This window comes from Ursus arctos, unplaced genomic scaffold (genome assembly GCF_023065955.2).
Source record: "Ursus arctos isolate Adak ecotype North America unplaced genomic scaffold, UrsArc2.0 scaffold_15, whole genome shotgun sequence".
Taxonomy (NCBI): domain Eukaryota; kingdom Metazoa; phylum Chordata; class Mammalia; order Carnivora; family Ursidae; genus Ursus; species Ursus arctos.
The window spans coordinates 28410097-28424065 of NW_026622819.1; the positions used below are offsets into that span (position 1 = coordinate 28410097).

Genomic DNA, 13969 nt, shown 5'->3' on the forward strand with positions numbered 1-13969 from the left:
GTCTCACCTATATGTTATTAGTGGGTGAAAAGGAATAAATTCTGCTGGCCCAAATTCTATGGAGCAACCAAATGTAATTAATGTTACTAATTCACCTTGACAGGCCAATAAAACCAGGGAGCCGCGTTTTAACATACAAGCCAGAAAAAGACTATCATGAGTCCAGCTGGTATCACCTACCCAGTAGGACCTAGAAAAAGCAAGACAGTATGCTTAGAAAGGACTCTCTACAATGTCTTTCACAATTTAAAATGGCCAAGCAAGGGTGAAACACTTCAAAAATAAGGGAAAAAGAATGAATAGTAGGCAACTGCCACATACATTTTTTTATTTTACTTCCCAGAAAAAAAGTAAGAAAAAATGATGTTTGCTCATAAATATGTACTCCATACAACAAAGCAATTAGAAATTCACAGATACATAAGCAAATGATAAGATGAAAATACTCCCTAAAAGAGTTAAGCTTTTCAGCCACTCACATTATAATTAGAACAACTTTGATCATATTGGTGTCTGCAACCAAATCCACTGATAGATTTAAATACCATGCCTGTCCTCTCTGCAGCTTGACAGAGTTCCACACAGCAGCCAACTTCCTCCTCCCAAAGCCATCCTTACTACTCCTTAACTATCTGGTTATACTAACTTTCATGGAGACAAAAAGTAGCTCCTCATGTAAATAATGACAGACACTCTAAGTCAAGCGGACCAATGCACTGAGACCAGTAATACTTTTACTTACTTTATTGAAGTATAGTTGATACATGATGTTATATTAATTTCAGATATAACAATGAGTAATACCTTTAGAAAGGAACTTTGGAGAGGGAAAGAAAATGAAGAGGCAAAGCTAGACAGACCTGAAAACTCTGGAAATTCAGAGAACAGCACAGGTGTTCAGAAAAGGAAATTAAGAAGTCCAAGAGGAAATCTGGTAGTCATGTGCCATCCAAAATCACGACTTATGTTGACTTATGTTGCTGTTAACCCATATGCAGAGCATGCCAACTTTGTTTAAAAACTAACACCTCAGCCTCCCTGAGTATATAATGGTTTTCCCAATCCAGGTTTTTTTCATTTTGGTCTCTAATTAAGCTCAATATTTCCCTACCCACTTGCAATTCCACTCCTCCTGAGACAACACAGGAAAAAATAAAAGAGAAAAGAAAATATGTTCATGTATCTTTCACCCTACCAAGACCCTTTCTAAAAGTAAGATTTTCCTTACATAAAGCAATTTTTAGAATTTATCAAGCACAAATCCTGAAAGTAAATTGCATTATCTATTTAAATACCTATTTAGATACCTTTTGAATTATCAGAGCCTTAAACTTATTAAGCTATTGGAAAATAAAAACACTATGTAGAAACACAGAGTTCTTACCTGATAAGTGTAGCTGGGACCACAGGATTCTTATTACTACATCCTCTCAGGCTACCACAGAAAGTAACAAAATTCAGTGTGTTTATAAACAATACCTGAGTTGCCTAGAAAGAAAAAAAAAGACAACAAAACCATTAAATTATTTTACTTTAATCATTACTTTTAATTCTAGAGACCTAGTATTATATCAATAAACTATCTTGGAAGTCTTTCCCAACTGGCAAAATACTGAAAACTAATAATGAAATAATACTGAAAACAATACTGAAAACTAAAACCCCTCACTCTTTTATACTATATTTTAAGGCCATCAGTTACCACTTTAGCTTTTTTCTTCCTTTTTGCTACCCTCTTTTCACTTCTGAAGGCCAAGTTTTGAAACTACAGCAGCTACTTTAAATAACTTTACCAAGCCACAATGTTAAATTGGATCAGAAAACACGTTTAAAAAACAGAAAGTAGTATCAAAAAACGAGGAACTCCAAACTGGACTAAACTCTTTTATAGGTTACTTCCAAGACAGATTACATTTACTGACCTTTGGGTCCTTCTGATTAAGAGTTACTGCCAGGGTAACACCATCTCTTGAAAAGGCAGAAAGGAGAGCTCCTCTTGACTTTACTGATTCACATTTAGGAACTAGATTGCACAGAAGGCAGTTTTGTTGTGTCCAATGAACATGGTACGGCAATGATCTAAGAAAGTAATGAAATAATTGAAAATAGGAAATGTAACTTTTAAATTAATATTTAGTTCATCACAAAGAACTTGAGTCCAACTAAATTCCTACATGTGCACAAGTATTAGGGGGCCTCTTAGCAACTGTTCAGAAGTTTCACCCAAAGGGGCGCCTGGGTGGCACAGCGGTTAAGCGTCTGCCTTCGGCTCAGGGCGTGATCCCGGTGTTACGGGATCGAGTCCCACATCAGGCTCTTCCACTATGAGCCTGCTTCTTCCTCTCCCACACCCCCTGCTTGTGTTCCCTCTCTCTCTGGCTGTCTCTATCTCTGTCTAATAAATAAATAAAATCTTTAAAAAAAAAAAAAAAAAGAAGTTTCACCCAAGGCACAAAAGAGCAGTTGCCAGTTACACAAGTTCAATATCAGTATTTTGTTAGTAATGGCATGTTCCACAGTCAACCCCAAATACATCTGCCTTGATGAAAGGTTTACGTGACAGATATTTCTACATTATTATAAACATTTTTACAGAAATTAAATAGGTAGAGAGAAAAGGATTTTTAAAATAGTGGCAATGTTCTGGGGTGCCTGTCTGGCTCAGTTGAAAAAGCCTGTGACTCTTGATCTCCGGGTTTTAAGTTCAAGCCCCACGCTGCGTGTAGAGATTACTTAAAAATCAAATCTTGAAAATAAAAATAGGGGTGCCTGGGTGGCTCAGTTGGTTTAGCATCCAACTCTTTTTTTTTTTTTTAAGATTTTATTTGTTTGACAGAGAGAGAGACAGCCAGTAAGAGAGGGAACACAAGCAGGGGGAGTGGGAGAGGAAGAAGCAGGCTCCCAGAGGAGCAGGGAGCCCGATGCGGGGCTCAATCCCAGGACCCTGGGACCACGCCCTGAGCCAAAGGCAGACGCTTAACGACTGAGCCACCTAGGCGCCCCATAGCATCCAACTCTTAATCCCAGTTCAGGTCTTAATCTCAGGGTTGTGAGTTCAAGCCCCATATTGGGCTCCATCCTGGGCATGAAGCTTCTATACAAAAAAATAAAAAATAAAATAAAATAAAATGGTGACAATGTTCCATATTTGATATGAGGATGGTTATACACACATATATTTATCAAAATCCATCTCATTATACACTTAAGATTCATTCATTTTACTTTATATAAATTATACTTTAATAAAGTACTGATAGCATATGAAAATGAAGAAGAGAAACAGAAAAATATCAGCATTCTATGCTTTTAATACACTGTATTTTACTGGGCTTTTTAGAATAAAACCATTTTTATTTTACCTTTATTTATTTTTAATTTAATTTAATTTTATTTTATTTAAGTAATCCCTACCCCCAACATGGGCTCAAACTCACAACTCCAAGATCAAGAGTGGCATGCTCTTCTGACTGAGTCAGCCAGGTCCCCTAAATAATACTATTTTTTTTTATTTTTTTAAATTTATTTATTTGAGAGAGAGAGAAAGAAAGCACTTGAGCAGGGAGAGGGAGAAGCAGACTCCCCACTGAGCAGGGATTTCCCCATGCAGGGCTCTATCCCAGGACCCCGGGATTATGACTTGAGCCGAAGGCAGATGCTTAACCAACTGAGCCACCCAGCACCCCAATAAAACTATTTTTAATTTAAAAAGTATTTGAGCATTCAAAAGGTACACTAGTAAATTCAAATCATGTCCCTTTTAAAATTCAATTGAATTATTTTTCAAAAGCTATCACTATACCACAGTCTTTCTTACCTTTTACATGTTCTCAATTCCAAGAAATGAAACAAAACAAAAACAAGAAAAATCTTCTAAAGTAAACATTTAAAATGAAAACTAAAATGACAAAGTAGTATTTATGGGAAGAACGGCTTTGTAAAAACTCAGAAGTTCAAACTCACATTTCATTTAACTAATCTTACAATGTTTTTTTGAAAGAAAAATATTGCTGTAAAAGGGATAAAAAATAAGGAAGAAGGAAATCTTTACCTTACCCTTTAAGTGTAAATACATTTTCATGCCACCGAATTGCTAGAAATGCCAACTTCAGACATTCTCCAGAATAAAAAGTAAATGAACATAAGCAGCAATCTCCAAATAACTGTAGATAAATTTAATAAACTTTAGTATATAATTCAACTGAAAATAAATCAAGATATATAGAACATATATTTCTCATCATGAATAAAATAAAATATGGAAATCCTGCTTGTATTTTTATTCTTAATATTAGGCTAAAGAATAAGTAATTAAAAATAAAAAAAGAGTAAGTAACTTTTTTTTTTTTAAGATTTTACTTATTTATTCGACAGAGATAGAGACAACCAGCAAGAGAGGGAACACAGCAGGGGGAGTGGGAGAGGAAGAAGCAGGCTCACAGCAGAGGAGCCTGATGTGGGGCTTGATCCCACAACGCCGGGATCACGCCCTGAGCCAAAGGCAGACGCTTAACCGCTGTGCCATCCAGGCACCCCAAAAGAGTAAGTAACTTATTTCTGAAGTCAGAAGCACAACCGACTGAGCCATCCAGGCGCCCATTAAGTAACTTATTTCTGAGGCATGTCCCAAGAAAACACTGCCATTTACTATGACTATTACTGGAAAGGTTCTTATTCTCACATATTTTTCTCTTATTTTATAGTTATATATTATTTAAATTAGGGCACTACCCCTAGAGGTGGAAGAAGGTAGAGGAAAATAAAATTTCAAAATGTGATTTCTAACAACAGTGGATTGGGTAATGAAATGTTGGTCCATACATACAAAGAATGCGGGTAGCTATTTATAGTTTTTTAGTTAATACATTCTTTCTTGGAAATTAAATGTCTTACTTAATATCACTAGTTCTAGCTTTTTAAATTACTAAACTAGTTATATTTTAAAACTAAGGAAAAGTACAGAATCAGACCTATAGATAGAGAACGAACTGCAGGGTGCCAGAAGCGGGGTGGGGAGGATGGGCAAAATAGGTGAAGGGGAGTGGGAGATACAGGCTTCTAGTTATGTAACAAATGAGTCATGGGAGTAAAAGGTAGAGCATAGGGTATATAATCAATGATATTGTAATAGTTTTGCATAGTGACAGATGGTGACTATACTTGCGGTAAGCACAGCATAACACAGAGTTGTTGAATCGCCATGTTGTATACCTGTAACTAATGTAACACTGTGTGTCAACTATACTCAAATAAAAAAATAAGTAAAAATTCAATTTTAAAACTAGGGAAAAGTGAAACTAGGGAAAGAAAAAGGAAGCTCTAACTGAAATCATTTTTTTAATTTAAGTAAATAATGAACAGTGTTAGGAGTGTACAATATAATGATTCAACAATTCTACACATTTCTCAGTGTTCATCAAGATAAGTGTGCTCTTCATACCCTTTATCTATTTCATCCATCCCTCACCCACTTCTCACCCACCTCCCCTCTGGCAACCTCCAGTTTGTTCTCTGTATTTAAGAATCTGTTTATTTTGTTATTGTTTGTTCATTTTGATTTTTAGATTCAGCAAGTAAGTGACATCATGGTATTTGTCTTTCTCTAACTGACTTATTTCACTTAGCATCATACCCTCTAGGTCCATCCGTGTCATTGCAAATGGCGAGATCTCATTCTTTCTTATCACCGAGTAATATTCCAGCTCATCTCTATACCACATCTTCTTTATCCACTCACCTATTGATGGACACTGGGTTGCTTCCATAGTTTAGCTACTGTAAATAGTGCTGCAATAAACATAGAGGTGCATATGTCCTTTTGAATTAGTGTTTTTGTTTTCTTTGGGTAAATATCCAGTTGTGGAATTAGTGGATCATACGATATTTCTATTTTTAATTTTTTGAGGAAACTCCATACTGTTTTCCACAGTGGCTGCATGAATTTATATTCCCACCAACAGCACATGAGGGTTCCTTTTTCTCCACATACTTGCCAAATGTGTTATTTCCTGTCTTTTTGATGCTAGTCATTCTGACAGGTGTTAGCTGATATATCTCAGTGTAGTTTTGGTGTGTATTTCCCTGATGATTAGTGATGTTGAGCATCTTTTCATGTAACTGAGGCCATCTGTATGTCTTCTGTAGAGTAACGTCTATTCAGGTTCTCTGCCCATTTTTTAATTGGATTAATTGTGGGTTTTTGGTGTTGAGTTGTGTAAGTTCTTTGTATACTTTGGATATTAACCCCTTAACAGAAATATTATTTGCAAATATCTTCTCCAATTCAACAAATTACCTTTTTGTTTTGTTGATGGCTTCCTCCTTCCCCGTACAAAAGCTTTTTATTTTGGTGTACTTCCAATAGTTTAACTTTGCTTTAGTTTCCTTTGCCAGAGGAGATGTATCTAGGAAAATGTTTCTTTTTTTTTTTTTTTTAAAGATTTTATTTATTTATTCGACAGAGATAGAGACAGCCAGCAAGAGAGGGAACACAAGCAGGGGGAGAGGGAGAGGAAGAAGCAGGCTCACAGCGGAGGAGCCTGACGTGGGGCTCGATCCCAGAACGCCGGGATCACGCCCTGAGCCGAAGGCAGACACTTAACCGCTGTGCCACCCAGGCGCCCCTCTAGGAAAATGTTTCTAAAGCTGATGTCAAAGAAATTACTGCCTATGCTTTCTTCTAGGAATTTTATGGTTTCAGGTCCCACATTTAGGTCTTTAATCCATTTTGAGTTTATTTTTTTGTGGTGTAAGAAAATGGTCCAGTTTTCTCACTACCATTTGTTGAAGAGGCTGTCTTTTCCCCACTATATATTCTTGCCTCCTTCCTCATAGACTAACTGACCATGTATGCATGGGTTTATTTCTGGGTTCTCTATTCTGATCCACTGAGCTATGTGTCTGTTTTTGTGCCAGTACATACTGTTTTGATTACCTCCAGCTTTGTTCTTCTTTTCCAAGATTGCTTTGGCTACTCTGGGTCTTTTGTGGTTCTATACAAATTGTGGGGTTATTTGTTCTAGTTCTATGAAAAATGTTGGTATTGTGATAGGGATTTCATTAAATTTGTAGACTGCTTTGGGTAGTACGGACATTTTAACAATACTGGTTCTTCCAATCCATGAGCATGGAATATCTTTCATTAGTTTGTGTCAACTTCAATTTCTTTAATTAGTATTTTATAGTTTTTGGAGTACAGATCTTTCACCTCCTTGGTTAAGTTTATGCCTAGGTATTTTATGCTTTTTGGTGCAATTATAAATGAAATTGTTCTCCTAATTTCTCTTTCTGCTACATCATTACTAGCGTAGAGAAATGCAAGAGATTTCTATATATTCATCTCATATCCTGTGACTTTACTGAATTCATTTGCTGGTTCTAGTAGTTTTTTTTGGTGGAGTTCAAACCATTTTTAATAAACATTTTTAAAAATATGACCAAGAAATGTAATAACATTTTTTCCATAATAATTTCACAATTACTGTGACAATTAATGATGACTAAAGATATATGACAGTGCTTTACACACTCTACTCAATAACTTCACATATAGTGTCTGTTCTTAGAGTGGAGATCTCAACTTCTATAACACCCTGTCTAATAAGGATTTTACCTCATTTTTTATAAAAACAGCATGCACTACAGCTTCTTTATCTTCATTAGAAGGCAAATGAACTGCTTCTTCAGGTATGATCTGGGACCACTGGCCTACCAATGAAGGGCTTTTAGAAGAGAAGATATTCTTGAATTCCAAATATTCCCAAAGAAATATGCATCCAGAAGGAGTTATAAGCAGAACTCTCTTCCCATTTCCAGATACATACAAGTACAGTCTCAAGGAGCTTGCTTTAAAAAAAAAAAAAAAAAAGTTAATTAAACCTCTGATGTCTGAATTCTTCCCAGAAAGTACATAATTTATCTGACAATAAGAAACCTAAATGATGCTTCCATTCAGGATAAAACTAAGGCACTACTAATAAATTAAAAGTACAAATAACAGTAACATTTATCATGTACTTGTTATGTGATATTAGGAACCCATTGTTAGGCCAGACTTTTCTTCAAGATGACTCTAAGAATCACAAATAAACACCACCAAAAAAATTCATACATATGTAAGAAAACATATATATGTATAAATCTCCATATGTATAGATATATATGCACACATACAGAGATATATTTTTAAAATAGTAATAAGAAAATGTCTCATCTTCTTTTCCATCTATTTACCAAGTAAACCAATTTAAGCAAATAAAAAACTCCCACCTGCTGCAGCTTGAATCATTTTCTTAAGCTTTTCAGTTGCCTGTATAGTTTTCAAGCAATCTTGATCTTTGTTCCAAAGAAAAAGCTCCCCTGTAGTGAGTACCCCAGCCAGCCAGGCATCTGTTTCCAAAACGGAAATACAATACTTATAATCTATTATCTCCCTTAATATTACCCCAAATTATGAACAAACACAATTAATCTAGCCTTTTGAAAATATCAGTACTACTTAACCATTACTGGATGTTGTTAGGAAAATAACATCCTTCAGTAAAGGCTGCAGACAAGGAATTTTCTTCTTTGTTCTTCCTGATACCAAATTAACTTCATTTATGAATTTATCATCCAAAAGAAAAACAGCTTCATTTTCCTAAGAGAAGAAACATGTGAGACTTAAGAGGTGCCAGAAGTTAATTCAACCTCTAACCTAAATGATCGCACAAAGGAAAACAAAGTGACATTCAAGAAAGATTATATACTTGTACCACAAATAATAAAATGAACAATAAGGCTGATTAGGTTACCTGGAGATTTTTTCATTCTATCTTAAAATACTTCTTAATAGAATTACTAGGGAGACTAACCTAATGGTTGCATCTAGATCTTTTTGACCTTTAAAATCTTCCAATTCTGCTAGCCAAAACTGAGTTACGTGTTGTTTAATTTCATCAATTTAAACAGCAGTATAAGTTTTTTAATTATTTACCTAGACTAAAACATATATGTCTTCTGAAATTTATAAACCCCAGGCTCTGATCATTTTTGATTATCTAGAAAAAGTATGCCATTTTGAATGAACCTTGTTTTCATATATTTTAGGGCAGTGGTTTTCAAAGCACCACCTAACCAACACTATCAGCAACACCTGAGACCCTGTTAGAAATGCGCACGCTCCACCCAGACCTACTCAGTCAGAAATGCCAGGAGTGGGGCCCAACACTTGTTTTAAAAAGATCACCAGATAAAGGGGCGCCTGGGTGGCTCAGTTGGTTAAGTATCTGACTCAATCTCGGCTCAGGTCTTGATCTCAGGGTTGTTGAGTTCAAGCCCTGGGTTGGGCATCACCAGATGATTCTGTACCACTGCAAAGTTCAAGAGACACTGTTCTAGAGGAAGTTAACACTATAATTTCTCACAGGAAATGATTCTAAACACCAAGTTTTTAAATTTTCGTAATTATTACATATTTCAAGAGGATTTTATAGGTTTGCCAACTTTCCCTAAGGTGAGGAATCTATTCCATATATTGTGAATGGTGTTCCTGGATTGCTGGTATATTCTGGCCCATCTTTATTCTAAGTTCTAAGGGGCACTTTTATTGAATACTCATGAAAATCACATGGGAGGAAACACTTCATTGACTGTTCAGGTAAAGAAAGGTTCAGAAGATTAAATATTCCCTTTTGGTTACACAAAAGTAAAAAGTTTTTACACCATGCAGGAGGAAACGATCAAGAAAACAAAAAGGCAATCTGCTGAATGGGAGAAGACATTTGCAAATGATATATCGGGTAAGGGGTTAAAATCCAAAGTACACAAAGAATTATACAAATTATACAACTAATTTGTATATCCAATTAAATATACCAAATAATCCAATTAAAAAATGGACAGAGGACCTGAACAGAAATTCTTCTACAAAAGACATACAGATGGCCAACAGATACCTGAAAAGATGCTCAGTATCACTAACCAGGGAAGTGCAAATCAAAACCACGCTGAGATATATCACCTAACATCTGTCAGAATGACTAGAATCAAAAAGACAAAAAGGGGGTTGCCTGGGTGGCTCAGTTAAGCATCTGACTCTTGGTTTCAGCTCAGGTCATGATCTCAGGGTCCTGAGTTCGAGCCCCACATTGGACTCTGTGCTCAGTGGGGAGTCTACTTAAGAGTCTCTGGCTTTCCCTCTGCCACTCTCCCTGCTCACGTTCTCTAATAAATAAACAAAATCTTTTAAAAAGAGAAAAGATAAAAGGGGCACCTGGCTGGCTCAGTCAGTGGAGCATGCAATTCTTGGTCTTGGGTTGTAAGTTCAAGCCCTATGTTGAGTATAGAGATTACTCACAAATAAAATCTTAAAAAAAATAAATAAATAACAAGTGTTTGGCAAGGATGTGAAGAAAAAAGACTCTTGTGCACTGTTGGTGGGAATATAAATTGGTGCAGCCACTGTGGAAAACAGTATGAAGTTTTCTCAAAAAATTAAAAATAGAAATACCATATGATCCACTAATTCCACTATTGGATTTATTAGTCAGAGACAGACAGAGAGAGAGAGAGCACAAGCAGGGGGAGTGGCAGGCCAAGGGAGAGGGAGAAGCTGGCTCTCGGCTGAGCAAGAAGTCCGATGTGGGACTCAATCCCAGGACCCTGTGATCATGACCTGAGCCAAAGGCAGACGCTTAACCGACCTGAGCCACCCATGCATCCCTCCACTACTGGATATTTACCCAAAGAAAACAAAAACACTAATCCAAAAAGACATATGCACCTCTGTGTTTATTGCAGCACTATTTACAGTAGCTAAACTATGGAAGCAACCCAGTGTCCATCAATAGGTGAGTGGATAAAGAAGATGTGGTATAGAGATGAGCTGGAATATTACTCGGTGATAAGAAAGAATGAGATCTCGCCATTTGCAATGACACGGATGGACCTAGAGGGTATGATGCTAAGTGAAATAAGTCAGTTAGAGAAAGACAAATACCATGATGTCACTTACTTGCTGAATCTAAAAATCAAAATGAACAAACAATAACAAAATAAACAGATTCTTAAATACAGAGAACTGTAGGTTGCCAGAGGGGAGATGAGTGGGGAGATGGGCAAAATCTCTAAGAGGTATAGAGTTCCAGTCATAAAATAAACAAGTTACAGAGATGAAGAGTACAGCACAGGGTATATACTCAGTAACATTGTGACAGTGTTGTATTGTGACAGATAGTCACTGTACTTATTGTGAGGAGCACTGAGTAATGCACAGAATTGTAGAATATACACCTGAAGCTAATATTGTTATGTTAATTATATTTAAATTAAAATTTTTCATTAAAATACTCCCTTTGAGGGGCACCTGGGTGGCTTAGTCAGTTAAGCATCAGACTTCAGCTCAGGTGATGATCAGGGGACCCCGGGATGGGGCTCCACGTGATGCTCCACGTTTGGCAGGGAGTCTGTTTCCCCCCCTTCCCCTCTCCCTCCCTCTGCTCATGTTCTCTCTCTCTCAAATAAATAAATAAAAGCCTAAAAAAAAAAAAACAAACCTCCCCTTGATATATGCCATCTCAACCTTAAACATAATAAGACAAAAATTTTTTTGAAAGTAAAATAGTTCTTCTAGACAGACCATTTTACCTTCTGGACAAGCTAACCTGCTCACCATAAAAAAATAAAAACAAACACAAAAATCCTGTTCTGTAAGCACATGATCCTTCTAGAGATGGTGGGGGGTTTTTTAAGACCATACAGCATTCTATCTTAGAGGCAAAGTATACATTTACACATTATTACAGCTGGTATTGTATGAAGAAAGAAAAACCTACCTGTCCTAACCAGGAAACTCGTGGCCAGGGCTTTTTCTGCTTGATACTTGTTGATGTCAAAACTTCTAATCTTACCTCCATGCTTGTTAAAATAATAATGACCAATTAAGTAAAGACAGTCTACAAGATGCTGTAAAAAAAAAAATCATGATAATAATAAATAGCCTATAAGATTTACTAAGGATCCTAATTCAGAATTTTCACAAAGTAAATTACTTTTTCAACAGCTCAAATTAACTCTTTTTAAGGTAAGATATTGAGAATGCATTTAGTATCTCATATCTCAAATAGGCAAAATGTATTTGCTTTTTTCACAAGTTTTTTCTCATACTATGAAGACAAAAATAAACTAGAAAAAGATCTTGACAATAAAGTTTCTATGTGATATGCTTTTCTCAGTGCCATAGGTTGTATTTCGCAAAGATTGTCACAACAGTATCTCCCATCCCACATGCCCTTCTTATACTGTGACTTTGACAGTTCTCTCATTGAGGGCTATTTGAGATATGCATTCTTAATATCTTACCTTAGAAAGAGGAAAGCATGAATCCGTATAAGTAAATTAACCAATTGAACATTTTATTAAAAATGGCATATTTACACTGTTTCGAAAGCATAAAAATACTCTATAAAGTACTCATTAATTGCAAAAAAGAAAAGAGTAACATTATAATGAAGAAGCCAGGCAGACTCCATTTAATCCAGTGATCAAAATGAAAATTATCAGAAATGGGACAACCGGAGATCATGTGTCACCTAATAGGTAAAATGAGAAAAATGTCTCTGTGACATATGTGCTAAAGATACATAACCTGAATCTAATCACAAGGATGTATTATTAGGCAAATCCAAATTGAGGGACATCCTACAAAATAACGGATCTGAAATCTTCAAAAGTTGCAAGGTTATGAAAGTTGGGAAAAAGGCCAAGAAACTGGTCCCAGATGGAAAACCTGATAACTAAATGAGCTGCAATGAGTAATTGTAAATTTTATCTTTTCATGATAAAGGACAATATTGGCAACTGGAAAAACCTGAACAGAAAAAGAAACTGAGGATGATTTGGTTGTAATGTATGAATGCTAATTTTCTGATTTTGATGGGTGTCTTCTATCTATGTAACATCCTTGTTTGTCGAAAATACACACTAAAATATTCAGAGGTAAGAGAACATCAGTTTGTCACTCACTCTCAAATGAGTCATGAAAAAAAGTCCCTTGTACTATATATGCAATTTTCCTATAAGTTTCTGACTGTTCCAAATTAATTTTTTTAATTTTTAAAATTGAGAAATCATACATAATTTGGCCATTGGCCTGTATTCATTCATAGCGTTATTCTTTCCTTTTTTTAAATTCTATATTCCTAATGCTATTTAGTTTATGAAATCCAAAAAAGTTGAATTTATTTGGTATGATTAATGTCACCTTTAAAAAGAAAGTAGCTGAATTTTTATAAAATAAGCTTTAAAAGAAAAACTATTCAAGTACAGCAAAGAGGACCATTAAGATGCTAGCCATCCTCATATTTTATACCGTAACATTGTTTTTCAATTGCTCAGAACCCTAATAATCTAAATGAAAAATTATTTTTATAAATTATAAATATAAATAAAATTATAAATAAATATAAACAAAAATTCTTTAAAAAGAGCTATCCAGGGGTGCCTGTGTGGCTCAGTGGGTTAAGCTCCTGACTCTTGATTTCGGCTCAGGTCATGAACTTAGGGTTGTGGGATGGAGCCCCAATTTGGGGCTCCACACTCTGTGGGGAGTCTGCTTGTGAGTCTCTTCCTCTCCCTCTGCCCCTCTCCCCGCTTGTGCACACACACACACACTCTATTAAATAAATAAATAAATAAATAAATAAATAAATAAATAAATAAATAAATCTTTAAAGAAAAGCTAACCAAATGCAAGAGGAATGATACCATCAGAAAAGCATCATTTGCAGTTCCTAATGAAGTAACAGATCTAGTCAAGAGTGTCAGCAGTTGCTAAAACTATTAGGTGAAAGTAGATGAGGAACTTTATTAGATGAACTGACACAGCCTACAATCTTAAAACTACTAACTGTGAGACAAAGACATTATATTACTCCTGATATGCTGCTATGTAGATGGGAAGTACACAGAACTATCTATGAAATATTCTCTT

At 35.6% G+C, this 13969-nt stretch overlaps 1 protein-coding gene across 16 annotated transcripts in view; it reads right to left on the minus strand.

The window, feature by feature from the left end:
- The window catches only part of CPLANE1 (ciliogenesis and planar polarity effector complex subunit 1), a 136112-nt gene that overhangs the window by 116601 nt on the left and 5542 nt on the right, over positions 1–13969 (minus strand). For 13 of the 16 annotated variants that reach the window (XR_007191161.2, XM_026506832.4, XM_057312202.1 and 10 more), the window contains 8 exons: positions 11814–11943; positions 8503–8638; positions 8269–8388; positions 7613–7845; positions 4057–4163; positions 1923–2079; positions 1385–1488; positions 8–190 (listed from right to left, as the gene is read on the minus strand). Coding sequence is in view for 15 of the 16 variants with exons in the window: in XM_026506832.4 (XP_026362617.3) it covers positions 8–190; positions 1385–1488; positions 1923–2079; positions 4057–4163; positions 7613–7845; positions 8269–8388; positions 8503–8638; positions 11814–11894 (1121 nt within the window). In the remaining variant the exon portion in view is untranslated. The remainder of the gene's footprint in view (positions 1–7; positions 191–1384; positions 1489–1922; positions 2080–4056; positions 4164–7612; positions 7846–8268; positions 8389–8502; positions 8639–11813; positions 11944–13969) is intronic. The other 3 variants (XM_026506834.4, XM_026506836.4, XM_048224340.2) reach the window with 3 other exon arrangements.